The sequence below is a fragment of the Schistocerca cancellata genome, chromosome 6 (assembly GCF_023864275.1).
Source record: "Schistocerca cancellata isolate TAMUIC-IGC-003103 chromosome 6, iqSchCanc2.1, whole genome shotgun sequence".
NCBI lineage: Eukaryota > Metazoa > Arthropoda > Insecta > Orthoptera > Acrididae > Schistocerca > Schistocerca cancellata.
Genome location: NC_064631.1, coordinates 175,471,328 through 175,492,395, shown reverse-complemented (window position 1 = coordinate 175,492,395; position 21,068 = coordinate 175,471,328). Strand labels below are relative to the sequence as shown.

Genomic DNA, 21,068 nt, shown 5'->3' with positions numbered 1-21,068 from the left:
TTTTCTACTTCCAGACTTATGGTATCTTATTCTTTACAAATATGTTCGGAGACCTTTTATAAAATACTTGACGATCAGGGCAACATATCTCATATATTTATTCAAATAATTTTCAGAAGGGCTCTTCTTACTACTTTCTTCCTTGTCTGTTATCATGTATAAACTTATGTATGTTTCCTTCGGAGCCAGCATAATTCGTTTCACAGCATAACTGTACCATCTGACGATGAGTCGCTAGGCGACGAGAAACTGGTAATCGGAAAATAAAAATTCCGTGATTTTACGTTTGTCATTAGGATTGGTATAATTTTCTCAGTATGCTCATACAGTGTATCTCGAATACTGAAACCTCAGAAGAAACTTATTAGATGCACAGCATAAAAGAATCTCGTCACCCATTATTTTGGAAACTGCAAATCTCAGCTGTTCCCTCCATATACATTTACGAAATTGTATTCTTCGCACACAACAGACAAAAAATATTTGAAGGGAATCGTTTTAACCACGCGTACAACAACTAGAATAAAAAGAATTTTATTCTAGCTACACACCAATTGAAATTATACACACGGATTCCACAGTATCTGGGGATGACAGTATACAAACAATTACGGGCAAACACATATTTAATAAGAAGCCAGTGATTCTAAAAGAAGGCTACAGCAGACTCTGTGGGAGGAATTCTACTATTCGGTACGGGAGAATTCAGACAGTATAAAATGACAATTTCAACAAAGGGAACTGTTATTAATCTCAGCTGTTCGGTGTTTATGGCGAAATTTTATCACAGTTTTGGCGTTTCTTCGGTACCTGAACCAAATGATTTAGATTATGTATGTTACGAGGCCAATAAACAACAATTCACATTTCCGCAGGAAAAGTGACTGGTTGCGTTCATTTCTGAAACCCGTCACATATCCAAGAGTCGTGACGTACACATGTAATTCAAGCTACTGGGATCCGATGCGTTGCTGAAATCTGTAGACCAACTTTCGATTCTGTCGTTTCATGAATTCAGAAGCGTCCACAGTATCTTCAAAGTATTCTGGAGCAGCTGTTCTGATGGCAGTGTGGGTATGGAGGTTTCTGAGAGGGGCGATGTTGAAGTTTAGGAAAGCCAGACTCCAAAACAATCCTCGGAAAATCGAACGAATGTATTAAATTGAACTTTCGAGAAACCGAACCAACAAATAAATTTGAGTCGTCAGGAAACCGAAACAGCAGTAAAAGCAAGTAATGATTGGAATGTTTCTTCTGTATGATACACATTTCAAATTTATCGAAGTGTGCAAAAAATAACATTCGTAACAGCAGCGAGGTGAGGGAGCCTCATAGCGCACATTTTAAAATTCAATCTTGTATTGTTAAAGAGTTTCACTGTTTTATCGCTTGCCTTATGTTGGCTGGCCTGCAGGCGCAGTAAAATAAAGTGAATGCAAGGGAACAAGTGACTCGTTTGTTGATAATTGTGGACTATATAAATGTTAAGTGATGAAGTTGCACCATAATGTTGACTGAATCCAGTTAAGAACTGGATTGTGGCGACAGAAATGGATAGAGATACGAAATATTTATTACGAAGGATTGTAATTGACATTCTGTGTTTATTTACAGGTGTGTGTGTGAGAGTGAAAGAAAAGTAAAAATAACTGGTGGGCGTTGACAGTGAAAGGTGCCGATATAATACATCCTTTAGGATGTAATTGAGTTGAGGGCGTGTTTTGGTACTAAAACTGTGGCAAAACGGCTATCTGATATTGCTTTTCATTCCTCAATTTACTTATCAGTTTTTGTAGCATTCATTTGCACTTGCCCTACTTAAAAGTCCGTAAGTAGGTGTGGCATTTTTTGAGTGACGTGCACCCAGGGTTGTCTCATACGTTATTTTAGTCGAGAACGTTACATGTGTGTGTGACAGATCCTCGTCTGCCATTTCACAGATATTTTTTATTAGTACTATTTGTAACCGTGTTGCCCAAATCAACCCTTAATTAATACAAAGTGGGAGGCAACGTGTCGTGTTTGATGACTGGGAAACGGATGTTGCATTGGAAGACAAAAGAATTATTTTTACGTTACTGAGAAATAATGCAAAATAAAGATTTTTAGAACACTCGTGTCCAGTTATGCTTGTTCTTCTGCCCCCCCTCCCTCCCTCTTTACTTTTTCTTATTTTCTTTGATGTAATTCATCTGACATTTTTTGCTGCTGTTATCGTTTTGCCAACTTTCATGTGTGCTTTTATGCCGCCTTGATATATGTTCCAATTATAGTGGAATTAGGTGATTGCATAGGAATCGTACGATATCAAAATATTTTCTGACCAATTTTAAAGTAACTTACATGCAACATATTCCTGTAAAGATTTGAGGGAGAAAATGATTGGCTGTGATGTTACTGATTTTAGGTAGCCTGTTTACAATGCAGAACAAGATATAATGGGAATTCTTGTGGAACAACAATAAATACTTTGAACTAGTTTTTAATGCTGAACAGTATTGTGTTATGGATAAAGTGTTCCTGTTAGCCAAACAACTGGATCAAATGTACATAGAGAATTTTTTTAACATTATCAGGAAATGAAAATGCAACTTTGTATTGTGGAATTGTACATAAAAATATTATTTGGAAGTAGAGTTAAAATAAAAAAAAAAACTTCCCATACATGGGGTTCCTTTGCTGAAGGTCATAAACAAGAATGAAGAAAAACTGGCAGACTGATTACTAGCAAAATCAATTAAGAAAATTTCAGTGTCTTAGAACCCTAAGGCAAAGGAAAGTGTCAGCATGAGAAGGGGAAGTAAAAGTAGACAAGGTGTAACGTTCTGAGAATTTCTACACTTTATTCTGTTTCTTTTTTATATTTCAAGAAAATGCCTTTGGATTAGTACATCTGGCACTGTGTAATTCTTGTTTCCTTTTCTCAGGCAAAATAAATTATTTCTCAGTTACTACTGTAAAACCAGGGATGAAAGGTTACCCTTAAGAAATTCATTGACAGTGATGAACGATTATTCCAATGGATAACAGTTAAATATGTAGCGCTATATTTTCCTGCCCATTGCAAAATGTATGGCTGACTCATCTCGTTTATAGAATAGACTCTGTATTCCATTTAATCGTGAAAAGTAGAACAGATAATAATTTTTTCATGTATTACCTATAGTTTATTTACTATGACCACATTAACGTAACTCAAAATGCTTCAAAGAAGGAAATTGTCAAGAAAAATAGCAGATAAAAATATTTCACTTGAAAACTGAAATAAAATTTTTTGAAGTGACTGAAGGTGAAATTAGATCAAGCATGTTGTCAGCAAAGTAATAAGGGCAGAGTCATAAATAAATTTCTAAACAGAAGTAACATTCATATATTACCAGAACGAGATTTTCACTCTGCAGCGGAGACGAGGTACTGACAGAAGTAAAGCTGTGAGTACCGGGCGTGAGTCATGCTTCGGTAGCTCAGATGGTAGAGCACTTGCCCGTGAAAGGCAAAGGTCCCGAGTTCGAGTCTCGGTCGGGCACACAGTTTTAATCTGCCAGGAAGTTTCGTTCATATATTACTTACAGAAATTTTCCTGTGTTGACTGTCAAAATTTAAAAATAAAATAAAGGTTTACTAGCATAGGCTTGATTGAAAAAGCAGATGATAAAAACAGCAAGTCAAAAGCTTTGACAATGTTGGTTCATGTGACAGAAGTTAAATGTAATGTCAGAGAACTTAAATTCTGTAGTGCATAATAAGTGTAGCAGAAAAGTATGAGATAACCAGAAGAATAACATTGTTGAATGAAAATAAAATGTAAAGCTGATTACAGGCTAAGTAGGGAAGAGGAGCAATGTAATAATAGAACGGAAAAATAAAATTTGGGGGTTTCAGGATCTGGGAGAGGGATGGATATTCAGGGCTAAAATATTGCAAAACCACCGGATGTACTCAAGAAATTTTCTGCACTTACACAGTTCATAGGAAGTGAGTATGATCATGAAATGCAGTTGATAAAGTGTACAGTCCCCGTTTCTCGGGAGAGTAAATCTGGTATGTCTGTGACTGGATTGGAGTAGGAGATGGTGGTGTAATGGATTGTGTAAGTTCCATATTAGGGGAAAAAGGCACGGATTACATAGGTTGTATGGGTGCAGGATTATTGCTCTAAAAAGCATATGGAGGACCATGTGAGGTCACTTTTCATTTCAGGACTCAAAAAGAGGAATTTGTCTAGGTAGAGGATGTATTTAAGTCTGGGCTGTGAAAGATAAACTTGTACGATTTTCCTCCTCAGCTTTGCATTTTTCTCTTCTATTAATGTTTTATTGTTTCTTTCTTTCTTTGTACTTTTAGCAGCATTCTTCCCATTCTCTTTTTCTCAAAGCAATTTTCTAAAGGGTTGTTGCTACACTCATAGCTATACCAGTTTTTAAAGTCATATTTCTTATTATAATCTCATTTTTATTACTGTGTTACAAATTCTATGTTGTTAACCAGCCATGGGTGTACAGAGTGCACCAATAATTTAGTAATATTACCAAAATACAGTATTTAAATTTGAACAGTGATACTGAAATATATACTATAAAGCATATTAAAGTTAAGGGCTACATTACAATATTCTTTACAATAATAAGAAAACTATAAAATCAATACTAGCACATAGTGTAGTTAAATAGAAGAGTTGGTGTTGTCATGGCACTGAGTTGTGATTCAAGTAGACTTTGTCCTATCACAAGAGAAAAACTCTTCAGTGCTGTGCAAAGGTTGCTCTTTCAATTAACAAAAAAAAATTAGTTCAAATTTCTCCAATGGTAATAACTGAATATCTTTAGGTAGTGCATTAAATACACTGCCTGACAAAAAAAGCGAAGCACCCAGAAGGGAATGAGGAAACAAAATGAAACTTCATGGGTTGATAGGATATGTGATGTTATTGCAATGATTACAAAACTGAGTCATATTTACAAAGAACTTGGCAGTGTGAGCCCACTTATCAGTATAGCACCCTCGCTGATGTGGATGCATGCACTGATTCAATTTAGGAGGGTGTACCTCTCCTGAGGCAGGGTGGCCAACAACTATTGTAACTGTTCTTGATATCCTCAATACTGGCTCTGGGACAGAGAAGATGCACGAGCTGGTCCCACATCATGTACTGGGGTCAGATCTGGTAATCTTTCTGGCTATGAGCGTACTTCAACATCACACAGACAATTCATACAGACAAGTGCCATGTGTGTATGAACTTTATCCTGTTCCTTTTGACATCACAGTACCATCGCATAAGAGGTAACATGTGATGATACAGGATGTCTGTGACATATTGTTGTGCCATCAGAATTTCCTCAATCACTACCAGGTGTGACACGAAGTAATACCCAATGGCTCCGTGGCACCAGGAGTAATGCCTCTGTGCCTCTCCCAGGCTTTGTAAGAATGGAACCTCTCCCTAGGTCACTAGTGTACTTGTTGATTCATGCTGCTGCTAGTCTGTGGACAATGGTTCTGGATGACAAAGAACATTGAGGGGAATGTATTACTTGTTCTCGGATGGCAGTAGTAGATGTGAATGGGTTACAACGTGCTTGTTGCACAGTGTACTACCTTGCTTGTGGTGGTTACACATGGTTGGATGGAACCGTGGTAACAAGTATGCCTGTTCTAATGTTTCTATGCATCCCAACAAGGGGCCACTGTCACTTCAAATGCCCACAAATATGGGTATGGCATGATTGCACTAGCTGGCCAAATAGAGACCCACAGTAAAGCGTCTTTCAAACTCTGTCAGGTACTTAATGTCATCTCCATGTCCTTCACAGTGATCACTCAACATATGACACTGTTCGGGCCCCTTGTATACCATACCAGACATGGTAACAGCATTAAACATAAAAAATCCACTAACACACTCAGGTGGCTGTTCTGCCTGTCTAATCATTTACATACCCACCAACAGTTTGTATCTGTATGAAATTACATAGACATCTGCTGTGTCTTGTGGGTGCTTCACTTTTTCTGTCAGGCAGTGTCATTTTAGAGCCACCATTGGAGTTTTGATAGTACTGTAAGTTTATTTCTAAATATTTTTGTCAATTATTGCTGTGCTGGTTATTGCAGAGCCCTGTGTTATCCACTGTTTAATCTTATTTTCACATTTTATAATCCCCGTGGTGATAGAACATTGGAAATATTAATGTGTTGTCTTTTTGTAGTTGGTTTCCCAATTCTTCTGTTCTACTATTTTGGAAAGCCCTTCGAGAGGGGCTTCTACTGTGACGATGAGTCTCTCAAATATCCATTTAAGCCATCAACCGTTACTAGTCCAATGCTATACTTGGTGGGAATGTTTTTGCCTATTACTTCGGTAAGTGTGCTTTGTTTTGCTTTACATTATTTCTAGAATTATTTCCTAATTTTGTACCTTTTAATGAATTCAAAGTATAATAGTTTTATTTTTCTCACCTTCCAAGAACAATCTGTTGTCATTGATAATAAGTGAGTTATGTAACATTTCAAACTTGAGTTGTGTTGGGAAATAATTGAACCTTAAGAAAAATTAGGTTTTGCCATTGTGTCATGAATATGTGTGAAGTAAGTGATTTCTACATAGAAATAGCTTTCCCAACATGCCAAGAAGGCTTAACTGGAAAAAATTTTGGAAAATTTTCTTTTTAGTTCAACCATGTTCTCCCTCACTGATATTCATTTGTGGTGGGGTACGGGGTTAGCCAAAATCTAGAAAAATCTGATGTTAGAGAAGAACTAAAAAGTAAACTCCGTAATCAGCTCCCAAAGATCATGTGATGTCGACTGGCTACTGTGTGAGCGTATGGCATGAGGCATCATGCAGATGCAGTCTGGAGGAGCATGGGGTCAGCACACCACTCTCCTGGCCATTGTCAGCTTTCCAGACTTTGGAACCACTACTTCTCGCTGAAACAGCTCCTCAGTTGCCAACAATAGGCTGGGTGTGCCCTGATCCAGCCCTTAAACAAAGGAAAACTCCCTGACAGTAATGCACTAACCCCTCGGCTAAGGAGGAGGACAGATTAGAGAAAACAGCCTTACAAGTAGCGGTATGATCTAGTCAATCTTCAGTAAAATACTCATGTAATTCCGGCTTTGAGTCCAGTGATTCTGAAGATAATGCCAAGAGATACCTTCTATTATTTTGATGTAATGTCTTTCCATGAGTTCCATATTGAATGTTTTATAAAACTGTGAAACAGAGTTTCTGACCAAGACTTAGCTTCATGAGAAATGTCAGTACTGGCAATATATACATATAAAAATACATACATTAGCCTTAATTTTAGAATTAATTGGTTCTTTCTCGGTGAGGAGAGGCACAGATTGCAGAAGGTTTTATTTTTTAATTTATTTATTTACCCCCACCCCCCATGAACTGTGGATCTTGCTGTTGGTGGGGAGGCTTGCGTGCCTCAACGATACAGATAGACATACCGTAGGTGCAACCACAACGGAGGGGTATCTGTTGAGAGGCCAGACAAACGTGTGGTTCCTGAAGAGGGGCAACAGTCTGGATGATTGACTGATCTGGCCTTGTAACACTAACCAAAATGGCCTTGCTGTTCTGGTACTGCGAACGGCTGAAAGCAAGGGGAAACTACAGCTGTAATTTTTCCCGAGGGCATGCAGCTTTTCTGTAGCATGGAGAGCTGCATCAAACCAGTCTCAGGACTGAAGACCACAACAACAACAACAAAATATTTAAAAAAGGGCAAATCTCCCGGACCCCAGGATGAGAGGAACCCACGTAGAATTTTTTTTATTTATTTATTTTTTTATATAAAAAGGACAAATCTCCCAGACCCCAGGATGAGAGGAACCCACTTGTTGTGAGGACTTACCAGCCACTATGTTTGATGAACTCTGGCACTGTGTACGTGCAGTAAGTAAAATTTTATTATTCTCTACATGTCCTGGTATTGGACTACTAATGCCCAGCAGTGTAATAACCAATGTGGGAGCAAGTGCCAAGTCTTCCTTGTGGAACAGCAACACACAGAATGAGGCAATTATAATACTGGAGTATTTGATTGCAGAATTGCAAATATTTGTAATACATATTCCAGGGCGGCTGCCAACATTCTGTAATAGGACAAGTGCTAAAACAAACAGAGATGTGACTTTTTTCAGCAGTAATGTATCTTGGTGGAAGAGTTATAAACATGACTGTAGGTGATTACAACATGACAGGCTTCTAAATTTTTATTCCTATGTGTTGTTTTTCCACAAGAGTGTGGATACCATAGAAGCTATAACAGGGCAAATTGTAATCTTATTAAGTGGGAACATAATAACCCAGACCCCTCAGGGGTCCAGCATTCATTTGTTGGCTATGGGCTTGGCATCCCCAGGGTTCATGACCTCTGGACTGGTGAGCACGACCAGTCCTCTGTCACACTAAGCTCTCAGCAACCACTGTATGGTGCGGCAGTGGAACATTGTGTGTTATAGGGAACGGGGAACATGGCTTTACCACCTCGATCGTGGGGCTGGTAAAACCCTCTATTTTTTTAAAAAAAAAAAAAAAAAAAAAAAAAAAAAAAAAAAAAAAAAAAAAAAAAAAAAAAAAAAACACAACTGAATCTCGAGGTGTGCTACACGCCGGTGAGATGCATGGCTGTTGACTTGGAAAAGTTGTTAATGGGTAACCTCTGGGAAACCTGCTGCACCTCAGTTGTATAAGGTTTACCTAGGCTTTCGGGGCTCTGCCTAGGTGGTCTTTTATTTCCCTACCTGCTTGTGGGACTGAGATAGAATCCTTGAAATGCTCTTGTTTTCCTCCCAGTGGAATGCTGGTAGATAAAAAATATCCTGTCACTGAAGAGGGCTCATGCAGACAGTCCTCAAGACTCAGGAATTACACAGAGTTCTTCATAGGATAGCAACAGAATGCATGCTGCTGTTCAGATGTGTTTTTGATTATGAAACGGAAAAAGGACATCTTTGAGAAGGATTCACCTCCTTAGATTCGAAAAGGTTTTGAGGGGATTGCCTGTACATTAAAATGAGTGAAGTGATTGTGCAAAGGAAGACCGTTAGTTGAAACTGCTAGTTCCCAAGACTCTGGAAGGCTAAATGCCTTTGGGAGTATGCCATAGAAATGAAGCTCCACAACACCGTGAACTACAGCAAAGGTGTTGATCACGTAGAGATCTGGTCGTTATTCCAAGAAGTAACTGAAATGGATCGTTGACGTTCAGAATATGTTGAAAAGGGTGAACGGTGCTCTACTAAAATCTGACTCCTTCACCCTTATCCTCAATAGCATGGACCTCTCAAGGCATATAAAGACAGGTTTTCTTTGCCTAAGTGGTGGCCCTATGTCCCCAACCCGATGGATTCTTTTGAATGCCAGCACTTCGGGCACCCCACCTTAGGATGTAAGGGTGAAGCCACTTGTGACAAATGTGGTAATGCTGCCCACAATGGAGTTGGTTGCTCCTCCTCTGAAGTGTGTAAAGTGTTCTGGGATCACCCTGTCTGAAGGAGGGACTGCAGGGTCTGCCTTGAAGAAAAGACTACATCCCATATGGGGAGATCAAGAAGATCTTTTATATACTTTTGGAAATGTTTGGTCACTGTGTTTGTTAGAATTTTCTGTGTGTTGAAGTCGTTTAGTAAATTTTGTGCGCTGGTTTTCAGCTGACATTTCTTATTGTTTCTAGTGAAATATTTCAATGAAGTTATCATTCACTGTTTTAACGTCATTGAGTGTTCCAGTGGGCACTTTAATTTTTGGTTTTAGCTAATAAATTGTGTGAAGTTTTGTTGTTATTGGTATTAGTTGTGGTTTAGTAGTATTAATAAAAGTTGTTGCTTTCTTAGTAGAGAGAGAGTTTTGAGACCACAATTGTTAGTTCTATAAATAGTTCCACTGTGTAATTGAACTTAGGTAATGTAGACGTTTAGTTTTTTTTCAGTAACTTAAATTTTACCATGAGTGAAAACTGTGGGCTTTGCTGTAGGTTTGTGAGTAGTGGGTTAAGGTGTGGGATTTGTTCAAAGTATTTTCATTGGGGGGGGGGGAGGGGGGAGGTGATGCAGTGGGGAAGCCAGTGGGCGTTCTACTGAGATCCTCTCCTGGCAGTGCAGAATCTGTAGTAGAAATAAGTTGTAATAGAAATAAGTTGATAGGTGAGCAGAAGTGTAAGATTTGTGCCATTCAGGTGCAGTTACAATATGCAAAGGAGGAACTAGACAGGTTCAGGAGGGTGAAGGGTGCTGGTGAATGGGAACTGGCAGTTGACAAGAAGGCAGCTAGAAGGAGGAGGTATTGAGACAGTTGTACTTTGCCTATATGCAATAGATTAGACCAACTGTCACAGTTGTCGCTGCAGATGTAGGTGTAGGAAATATGCAGCTGTCCTCAGCAGCTTGGAGGCTAAGTCTTACAGAAAGAAGGAGGTTCTGCTACTAGATAGTTCACACGGTCGGCCTGCAGTTGCAGAAAGTGTTGGGGAGTGAGTACCAGGTCACCAACATTGTGAAGCCAAGTGCAAGGTTGGCTCAGGGGAGTTAAGTAAGAATTTTACGAAAGAGGATCAGATAGTGATTGTGAGATGGGGAATATGATGTAGATGGTGACCTGGTAAAGATAGCTACTCAAACTGGTGGCACTAATGTGCATTTCATGTGACTGTTTCAACATCATGATCGCCATCATCTTAATGCGACTGTTAGGCATGTTAACATGGGGCTGGAGAAGGCACAGATGGCAAAGGGCATGGGTCACATTGCAGTGGTGTCAGTTTAGTATATCAGTAGATCAGGTTTCACTAGGTTTGGCTTGCACCTCAGTAGATATGGGAAGGTGAGACTGGTAAAGCTTATAGGTGACAGTGTAGTGGGTGGTGGTGGTGGGATCACTCATGGCAGAATTCCTGTAGAAGTTGATGTTAGAGCACAAACTTTCTTAGATTGGAGCTAGCTGATAGGTACACCTGTTTACAGGAAGTATCTCTAACTAAGGAATCGCCTGCAGAGGAGGTCAGGTATCCAAGTAATGAGGGAATTAGCATATTTCTTCAAAATATAAGAGGTATTAGAGATAAAGTGAATACGCCCGATCTATCACCATAGTGAGCAATCCCTGTAATAAGATCAACGACATTAACGTACTGTTAACAGATGAACTTAAAGATATCTCAGTGTTATGCATTTCTGAGCACGGGCTTAACACAGAATTAATCCAGAATACGAAAATAAACAAATTCATTTTGTCTGCTTACTGCTGCAGGAAAAACAGCAAGCAGTGTGGGTTAGCAATCTACAAAAAGGAAAATGTAGATTTTATTACCCTACCTGACTTAACTTGAACAAATGTCGAAAAGGATTATGAAACTGCAGCTATAAAAATTACTCAGTTCAACCTGGTTATTGCTACAGTTTACCAGTCACCATCTGGAAACTTTGAACTTTTTTATGTAGTCATTGCTAAATAAAGTAGCTAAATAAAATGGATTGTGAGTTGATAATCTATGGTGACTTCAATATTGATTTCCTCACAAATAATGGAAATAGGGAGACACTTTTGAAGCTTGCAACATGCTATAATTTAAAAAGTTGAAATAAAAGCCACTACCTGAGTAACAGAAACTTGTCAAACAGCTCCAGATCAGTTTCTACTCAAGAAGAGTTTACACAACACTTCACTAAAAATTTCAATGCAGGTTTTAGTGACCATATTGCTCAAATATTAAGCATAAAAGTAAAAGGCAGTATTATTAACAACATGTCTTTCAGAACCGCATGTAGAAGTTATAAAGAGGATAATGTAAACTACTTCAACAACTTATCTGTTATAACGTCAAGTTTAACACATATATTTCAGAACGACACAACACATATAAGTCACAGAGTCAGTTGACAAGCAAGACATGTGTACACGTTAGCATTTGAATGAGCACTGAGTCCCAGTCTAGCGGCCGCAGCTCGGCTGGCAATTTGTATTCCCAACATTTTTTATTTAAGAAAGAAAGACTGCTACTACATACAAATAACTAAGCTATAAACAAGAGACCATAGTCCAATCATTAATGGCCAGATATGGTATAGTATATATGGTATAGAATATATCATGGGCATAAAATTCTTTCCCCCAACAAAATTCTCTATGCCATTAGTCAATAGCCATAGAGAATCTGTAGAAGCCATTTAAAGTGGTAAATTGTAATGACAGATTTGATCGTGTATGTATACTGTGCAGTGTCAAAGTTTGTATGCATGCTTCAGCAGTGTGCATAAAGTATAGTGAAATGTGAGAGGTAAAGTTAAGTGCCCCAAGGATGACGGCTGCTTTTAGGATAAGTTGGGATTACATGTGCAGGAAGAGCATGTTGTTGCAATATTCAAAGAAAAGATTTTGTTCCAAGTCATGAGACAGTAAGCAACATCATATTAGTTCATGATGCACACATTTTTTGTTGTAATTCTATTTTTCACTACAACTGGTTAAGAACAGCAAAAAGTTTTTTGGTAAGTTCATGGACTTTCATCCTTTGTACCCATTAATTTAATGCAATCTTAAATGGAGAGTTTACTTCAATGGATTTATAAAGACATTGCTTTGTATTAATGGACTTTTCTTAAGAGAATTTACATTGGATCTTGATTGCAATTACTAACATCCTGATCCATGCAATAATATACTGTTTATTCTTATTGGTCACAAACTATTAACAAATTTAGTATGGCTTGAATATTAACTTTCAGGGATACTTTGCTGTGCACAATAATACTTCTGAATGTTCAAAATTATGGGTCTTTAGTGACTTGTAAGACTCACACAAGAAAGTTTAAGTTTGATCAAAACATAATTTACAAAGAAAGCTGTTAACATTTTGTCACAGTGTGCCCTTCCTATTCAGTGCTGCCTAATGAATGACTAATAATATTTTTGTCAGGTTCTATTGTTCCCCAAAAAATGTGAAGTGATACTAACTTGCCAAAACAAAACTGCACTACAAAATACTTGAGGCTGATACAAAATTCACTGATGAAGTTAATGAACAGAACAGATCATAAATCACCATTGTTGATGTTAAATGTTGTCAGACTGTTACCACAAACTGTCTGTCTCAGGACAGTTTTATTTAGGCTGCCCTATAGTAATTGTCTTGCCCCAACTAGTGTCACTCTTTTTTCCATATATTATTCCCCTGAAGCAGACAAAGTACATTACTCTAGGGGTATATTCTTTGTATAGTACCTCAATAGAGGTATCCTCCAAATTCATGTGTCACATTATATATCCTCAAACATATAAGTTCTTTCTGTGTGTTTAACACAGATCAAAAGTAAAAATATGTGTACCATTTAGTTTTGTTAAACATAACTTCTACATAGCCTACTTAAATTAAAATGTGTTTGTGTTGTCCTCGCTGAACTGCAGAAAACTTTATACCTCACATCAGTTATACATTGTGTTAACTGTTCAGTTCAGGCCATTGTTTTGCTGTCACACAGGATGCAACTTGACAGAATGATATAAAATGTAGAATGCCATGCATAGTCAGTAGTATTTATTTAGTGGTGTGTTTGTGTTTTAACGTCAAGTTGAACACATATATTTCAGAACGACACAACACATATAAGTCACTGAGCAAGTTGACAAAGCAAGACATGTGAACACGGTAACATTCAAATGAGCACTGAGTCCAAGTCTAGCGGCCGCTGGCTGGCTGGCCGCTTAGGTGGCGCGGCTGCTGCATGGCTGGCAGACAGCGCCGCATGTAGAGGACGCACGTAATTGCGCGGCAGCACTTTGAATGATCGGCGAGTCACAACACTTTTCCTCCTTTGAATTTTTTTGCACTGGTCTTGATGGAGGTGGCCTGTAGATTGCTAACGTCCATAGGTGTTGTCTGACTGGCCGTTAAGTCTCAAGGAGGAGGCTTCCTGTACGGACGGAAGTGTCCCCGATGATAACGGGTCGAGATGACAGGAGACGTAGGGGTCAAATCTGCTGGGACCCCGTGCACCAATATGCCTGTTGCGGCAAGTCCAGTTGATATGACAGGAGACATGGGCAATGTGTCGGCATCCATTGGAGGAGGAGGTGAGTAGATTTGCTCTGACAGAGGACGGTCATCCGGTTCCTGCATGGGCACGTCTCCTGGTGGCGTCCGTTCTTGTGCTGGCATCGCAATGACGGTGAGAGGGCTGCGTTGTGAGTATTGAGAGATGCCAAGATCCCGAGCGTCAGGTAGAGCCAAAGGTGGTGTAGCGGCATTCGGAACAGGCGTTGCTGGCACACGAGGCCAAAGTTGGTCCGAATGACGCACTGCAACACCCGTGTCCGTCTGGATTTCATACAGGCGTTTGCCACGGTGTCTTAAGATGCGGCCCGGGCTCCATTTTGGCCGCCTGCCATATCCCCGTACCCAGAGGAGGTCGTCGTCGGTGAACCGGCCAAGTGAAGGCACCCGCGGCCGTGAGGTGGAAGGCCGCAGAAGATGAAGTAGTGTGCGGGGCTGTCCGGCCATGTAAGAGCTCAGCCGGGCTGTGGTCGCCCATGGGGGTGAAACGGTAAGACGCCAGAAACTGGAGAAGCGCATCATCAGCAGCAGAAGAAGAAGTGAGAAGTTTCCGCATCTGAGCCTCAAATGTGCGGACCAGTCTTTCAGCCTCGCCGTTGGATTGTGGATGGAACAGCGGGGCCGTGACATAACGCTGTGACGAGCACAAAAATCCGCAAATTCGGAAGAGGCAAATTGCAGACCATTATCAGTAACAAGAGTAGAGGGGAGGCCTTCCAAAGAAAAAATGCGGGCGAGAACACTGGTGGTTGCCGCGGTGGTAGGCGACATGCAACGGACAATGAAAGGAAAGTTAGAGTAGGCGTCAATTACGAGGCGCCAATAAGTACCTAAAAAGGGTCCTGCAAAGTCAGCATGAATGCGCTCCCAGGGCTTCTCAGGCGAAGGCCACGGTGACAAAGATGACTTCGGGGCAGCGGCCTGTGACGCACAAGGGCCGCAGGTAGCGACCATGTGTGCTATTTCAGAGTTGATGCCAGGCCAGTACACATGACGGCGCGCCAGAGATTTTGTGTGAGACACACCCCAGTGCCCTTGGTGAAGGAGACGCAAGACCGAAGCACGCAAAGACGCAGGTACCACAACACGTGGCGAAGCATTGTCAGTGGAGGGGAGGGTAACACCGTCCCCAGCAGTAAGGCGGTAGCGCAAAGCGTAGTAGTTCCGCAACGGATCAGAAGTCTTAGCGGACAGGCGATCTGGCCAACCCTTCTGAATACAGCATAAAACCCTGGAGAGGGTAGGGTCAGAACCCATAGCAGCCGCCAGCCGGTCCCTGGTGATGAGGAACCCGTCCACAACCCGCTGCTTGGCAACATCCAGGTGGAAACACAGAAGTTCATCCCTATCGAATGCCAAATCAGGATCCATGGGAAGGCGAAACAGTGAATCAGCATTCACATGTTGAGCTGTCGGCCGGAAATGAATCTCATAATTGAAACAAGACAACTAAAGAGCCCAACGCTGGAGGCGGTGTGCAGCCTTGTTGGGAAGTGACGTTGATGGATGAAACAAGGAAACAAGTGGTTTGTGATCCATAACAAGATGAAATTTGGATCCATAGAGAAAAAGGCCAAACTTATGAAGAGCATAAATAATGGCCAAAGCTTCTTTTTCAATTTCAGATTACTTTCGTTGGGCATCCGTGAGCGTTTTGGAGGCATAAGCAATGGGTTGTTCAGAATCGTCAGAAAAACGGTGCACAAGGACTGCACCGACCCTGTATTTAGAGGCGTCTGTGGCAAGAACAAGATGTTGGCCAGGTCGATAAGTAGCCAGGCATGGGCTTGTTTCAGCATAGTCTTCAATTTTTGGAAAGCCGCATCACATGACGCGGACCAGTGAAAAGGCACTTTTTTATGCTACAGGCGATGCAACGGCTGAGCCACCGAAGCAGCAGACAGTAAAAACTTGTGATAGTATGCTATTTTCTCAAAGAAGGCCTGCAGTTCCTTAACAGTTGTAGAGCGAGGAAGGGCATCGATCACAGCGACAGTTTGCTGAAGCAGACGAATACCATCCCGAGAGAGTTGAAAAACCCCCAAGTACGTGATAGATGCCTGAAAAAAATCTTGATTTCTGAAGATTACACTTAAGACCGGCAGCCTGTAAGACATGAAAAAGTGTGTGGATATTTTGAAGATGTTCATCAGTGGTGGAGCCAGTGACAACAATGTCGTCCTGGTAATTTATACACCCAGGGACAGTGAGCAATAATTGTTCCAAGAATCGCTGAAAGAGAGCAGGGGCGCTGGCAACCCATAATGGCAATCGTTGGTATTGATAGAGACCGAAAGGCTTGTTAAGGACCAGAAACTGCCGGGAAGCAGCGTCGAGAGGAAGTTGATGATAAGCTTCTGACAGGTCAAGTTTAGAAAAATACTGGCCTCCAGCAAGTTTAGTGAACAATTCTTCATGTCGAGGCATAGGGTAAGTGTCGGTAAGGCATTGAGCATTTACAGTGGCTTTGAAATCGCCACAGAGACGAATATCACCATTTGGCTTAGCAACGACTAAGACAGGAGACGACCACTCACTGGAAATGACAGGAAGCAAGAGCCCTGAAGCAGTGAGACGATCCAGCTTCCATTTGAGCTGATCACGAAGGGCCACAGGAATGAGCTGAGCCCAAAAAAACTTAGGCCGAGCAGTGGGTTTGAGCGTGATATGAGCTTCAAAGTCGTTTGCACAGCCTAACCCAGGAGAAAAAAGGGATGAAAATGTCGTCGACAAGGAATCCAATTAAGCATAAGGAATAGCATCAGAGACGATATTGACAGAGTCATCTATGGAGAACCCAAAAACGTGAAAGGCATCGAAACCAAAAAGATTCTCCGCGTTACTATGGTCGACCACAAATATGGGAACAGTGCGGACGACAGATTTGTAAGATACCTCAGCATCAAATTGTCCCAAGAGAGAAATCTTCTGTTTATTGTAAGTCCATAATTGCCTAGTGACAGGTGACAGGATTGGAGAACCCAACTGAAGATACGTCTGAGAATTGATGATAGTGGCAGCAGAACCAGTATCCACCTGCATATGAACATCTCGACCAAGTATTTGGACAGTGAGGAATAACTTCCCTGAAAGGGAAGACGTACAATTGACAGACAACACAGAATCAGAACCAGCGTCATGTTCATGAACATCATGTATGCGGTCAGATTTGCAAACAGATGACACATGACTTTTTTTTTTTGCATTTGTGACACACGGCCCACCGTTGTGGACAATCTTCTTGTGAATGTTTCGTAAAACACCGCTGACATGAAGAAAGTTGCCGTGGGTTTTGCTGCAGTTTCTTAGAGGTTTGTTTACGGTTAGGCCGAGGCTGCGCTTGGGAGTGTACTGCGGCCACGTTGGCCAGCAGGGACACGACACACGCTTCGTCAACATCGCACAGAGGTTGTATTTCCCTGACGTTGCCCCATGCCTCTATTTGCGCTCCAGTGGTGCGAGAAATTTCAAAAGACTGAGCGATGGATAGGACTTCATCTGGAGTTGGATTTGCCAACTGAAGGGCATGTTGCCTAACTTCTTTGTCGGGCGCCAATCGGATAATAGCATACCATACCATGGAATCGGCGTAGGATTCTTTGTGAACTTCAGTAACAAATTGACACTTTCTACTGAGGCCGTGAAGTTTAGCAGCCCAAGCGCGATAGGATTGATTCGGTTGTTTTTGACAACGATAAAAGGCAACACGAGAGGCTACCACATGCATTTGCTTTTGAAAATAGACGGACAGAAGTGAGCACATTTCAGCAAAGGACAAAGACGCAGGATCTTTCAAAGGAGCCAATTGTGACAGCAACCGATACATTTGAGGTGAAATCCATGAAAGGAACAGAGACTTACATGTTTGTTCGTCTGCGACATGAAAAGCCAAGAAGTGCTGTCGAAGACATTTTTCGTAATCAGACCAGTCTTCCGCCGTCTCATCGTAAGGAGGAATAGGAGGTAGAGACAACGACGAGAGATGCCCCACATTTGATGCCGCGACGAAATCATGAATCGCATTTGTGAGAAGCATTTGCTGTTCTATGAGACCCTGCAATAGTTGCTCTAAAGTAGCCATGGAAACATGTGGGTCAACAATGGAAAAAAAAATCCCATCCTCGTCGCCAATTGTAATAACTTCAAGTTGAACAAATATATTCCAAGGAAGATGCAATATATGAAAGTCACAGATCAAGTAAACAGAGTAAGACGTGTGTCACTTTAACAGTCAAATCATAACTGAGTCCAAGTCTAGCGGCCGCTGGCTGGCTGGCCGCTTGGGTGGCGCTGCTGCTGCATGGCTGGCAGACAGCGCCACATGTAGAGGACGCGCGTATTGCGCGGCAGCACTTTGAAAGATCGGTGAGTCACAACAATATGTCTGTTGTATTGTGATTGTGTAAGTCACCATTCAACTGCAAATGATTTTTATCCAAGCAACAAATACTGTTAAGGAGTAAATTTACTACGAAGTGATTGCAAGAATATCAAGATCTTTGAAGAGATGTCTGCAAGATTTAGTAATCTAATTTGCGCTACTCACATTTTCTGAATAAACAACGTGGAATAAACATATGCAAAATAAGCTATATTGTTTGTCTTCAAGATTATACAGTTCAATTCATATTCAGGATGACCCAAAAGTCCAATAGCATTTGAAAATTCAATACTCCACAAAATTATGTAAGTAGAGAGGTAAAAATATACAAATGTGCTTGAAATGACATGAAGTTTTATTGAAACCAAAAAAAGTGCACAAAATGACCAACAAATGGAGCTTCGTATGATACAAAAGGAAAAATTAGCATAACAGTTGATTTTTAGAGAGGGCCATGTTCTTTAATTGCTCATCATGTTGGCTGTCCTTCATTGGCAATACCTATAGTTGAGGAAAAATGTTGTGAACAGCACTGTACAGCATATCAGTAGGTGTGGTGAGAAAAAGCTGATACATGGTTTTGTCTTTTAGCATCCCTCATGAGGTCGGATAATAATGGTAGACTTGTGACTTCAGGTAAACCCACAACCAAAAATGACATGAATTGAAGTCTGAGGACCTGGAAGGCCAAGCATCCAAGCATGATGGAAGTGGCACCTCAACACATGATCCTAACTAAAAAATGCATGCAAGAGATCTTTCACACACATAGCAATATGGAGTGGAGCGCTGTCCTTCATAAAAGTCATACCTTCCAGCAGATGTTTATCAGCTAGGCTAGGGATGATGCAGTTCTGTAATATATCGGGGCATACCTCACACCCGTCACTCTGACAGTTTGAAAAGCAGCACCCCACATTTTCTTGAAGAAAAAGGGTCTGATCTTGATTGATATGGTAAACCCATACCACACTGCGACTTTCTCATTACACAGTAGGGTTTCCATGACAGTTCTAGGATTTTTGGTAGCCCAAATCCTGCAGTTGTGAGTACACACAGACCCTGGGAGTGTAAAATGGGTTTCGTTGGTCCACAACACACTGGACAACCAGTCGTCTTTTTCCCCCATTTTTTGAAATGCCCACACCGCAAATGCTCTCTGCATCACATAATCGATGGCTAACAGTTCATGATGACACTCAATTGTATATGGATAGCATTGGAGGGTACACATTAGTGCTATCCAAACAGTACTGCATGGAATGTTGGTGCAACATTTGGCTTTCATGAATACTGACTTCACCAGGAGGACATGAACCCATTAAGGTCTCCATTTCTTCCTGAACTGTCTGAGCAGCAGTAACACTTTGACTGGTTGTGCACTATGGAGCTGCCTAAATAACTATTGGTGTCGAACTTCATGAACATTTTCTTCACAGTGGTACTTGTCACAGGACATTTACCCATTGGAATACACTTCTTATGAATATAGGATCGTAAAGCTGCAGTAGCGAATTCTCCATTCTGATTGTAAAGCTTCACCAATGGTGCCTTTTCTGGTAAAGTCAACATGCTGTAATTGCTGGCACTTCTGACTCCCCCTTTCACTGCAGCTCATTTTATACATGACTCCGATGCGGTGTGACTGATGTGTTGCTGTCCAGCACCATGTGTTGGCCAGTTTTTGTGTTCGTTTTTAGTTTCAATAAAACTTCATGTCATTTCAGGCATGTGTGTCAATTTCTACCTCTCAACCTACATTACTCCACGAATTAGTGCATTTTCAAATGTTAACGGACTTTTGAGTCCATTCCAAACTGAAAGTCTCCATTAGTTAACATGTTTTCTCCATTTTAGCTTATTAACTGATTAAAGTAAGTCTTAAATTTTTTACTGTGAACCGATTGTAGACCTGTAGTGTCTGATGTGGTTGAGTTTTGACCCTTGTTGATTGTTGTTCGTATCGTAATTTCCTTGCATGCTGTGCGGTTCCTTAGTGGATACAGCAGCTAGGAACAGGTGCTGTACACAAACAGAGATTTCAGATATTAATTTACTCTATATCTAATATGAAATAGTAAAAATAATTGGTAACTTTGTCGCTGTTGTTGCAGCTTGTGTCGCTAATGGCAGTTTGAATGCAGAACTATATACAGATACAAAAGATGTATAAAGCTGTCAGTTTTCAATACAATGTCTATTCAGAAGATGTTGAGTCCTGGCCACTATCAAGGTCTGTAAATGTTATTCAACTGACAAAACACACAAAATGGGCTCAGTGTTTGAATGATTGAACTAAAGTACACCCACTGCTGGAGTTCTGTATAGGGGATGCTTTCATGTCATTGGCAGTGGTGTAATCATTCGTGGCAGCACCCTCGTGCTGCGGTGGTGGCTGTACAAGGTGTACAACTTTGCTTCCGCTGTTTGCCGATAGGTGGCGACAGCGGTAAGTAGCGGTCGAAAGAAACAGATCGCAGATGTCAGGCAGTTAGCTTGGACCTCGATCACCATAACCTCATTCAAACATTAGTCGATTTGTGTCTGCATCATAAAGTTATTCTTGATTGAAAATATCAGTTTACGAGCCTAATTCTCATCATTTGCGGGAAGTGTTACAGTTTTGT

The 21,068-nt window shown here is 40.8% G+C and overlaps 1 protein-coding gene across 3 annotated transcripts in view; it reads left to right on the top strand.

Moving 5' to 3' along the window:
* The first annotated feature begins 1,429 nt into the window (after window positions 1-1,429).
* Window positions 1,430-21,068, top strand: part of LOC126190847 (putative phosphatidate phosphatase) — a 121,757-nt gene continuing 102,118 nt past the window's right edge. For all 3 annotated transcript variants that reach the window (XM_049931432.1, XM_049931434.1, XM_049931433.1), the window contains exons 1-2: window positions 1,430-1,614; window positions 6,207-6,358. In XM_049931432.1, the coding sequence (XP_049787389.1) occupies window positions 1,551-1,614; window positions 6,207-6,358 (216 nt within the window). In that variant the 5' untranslated portion in view covers window positions 1,430-1,550. The remainder of the gene's footprint in view (window positions 1,615-6,206; window positions 6,359-21,068) is intronic.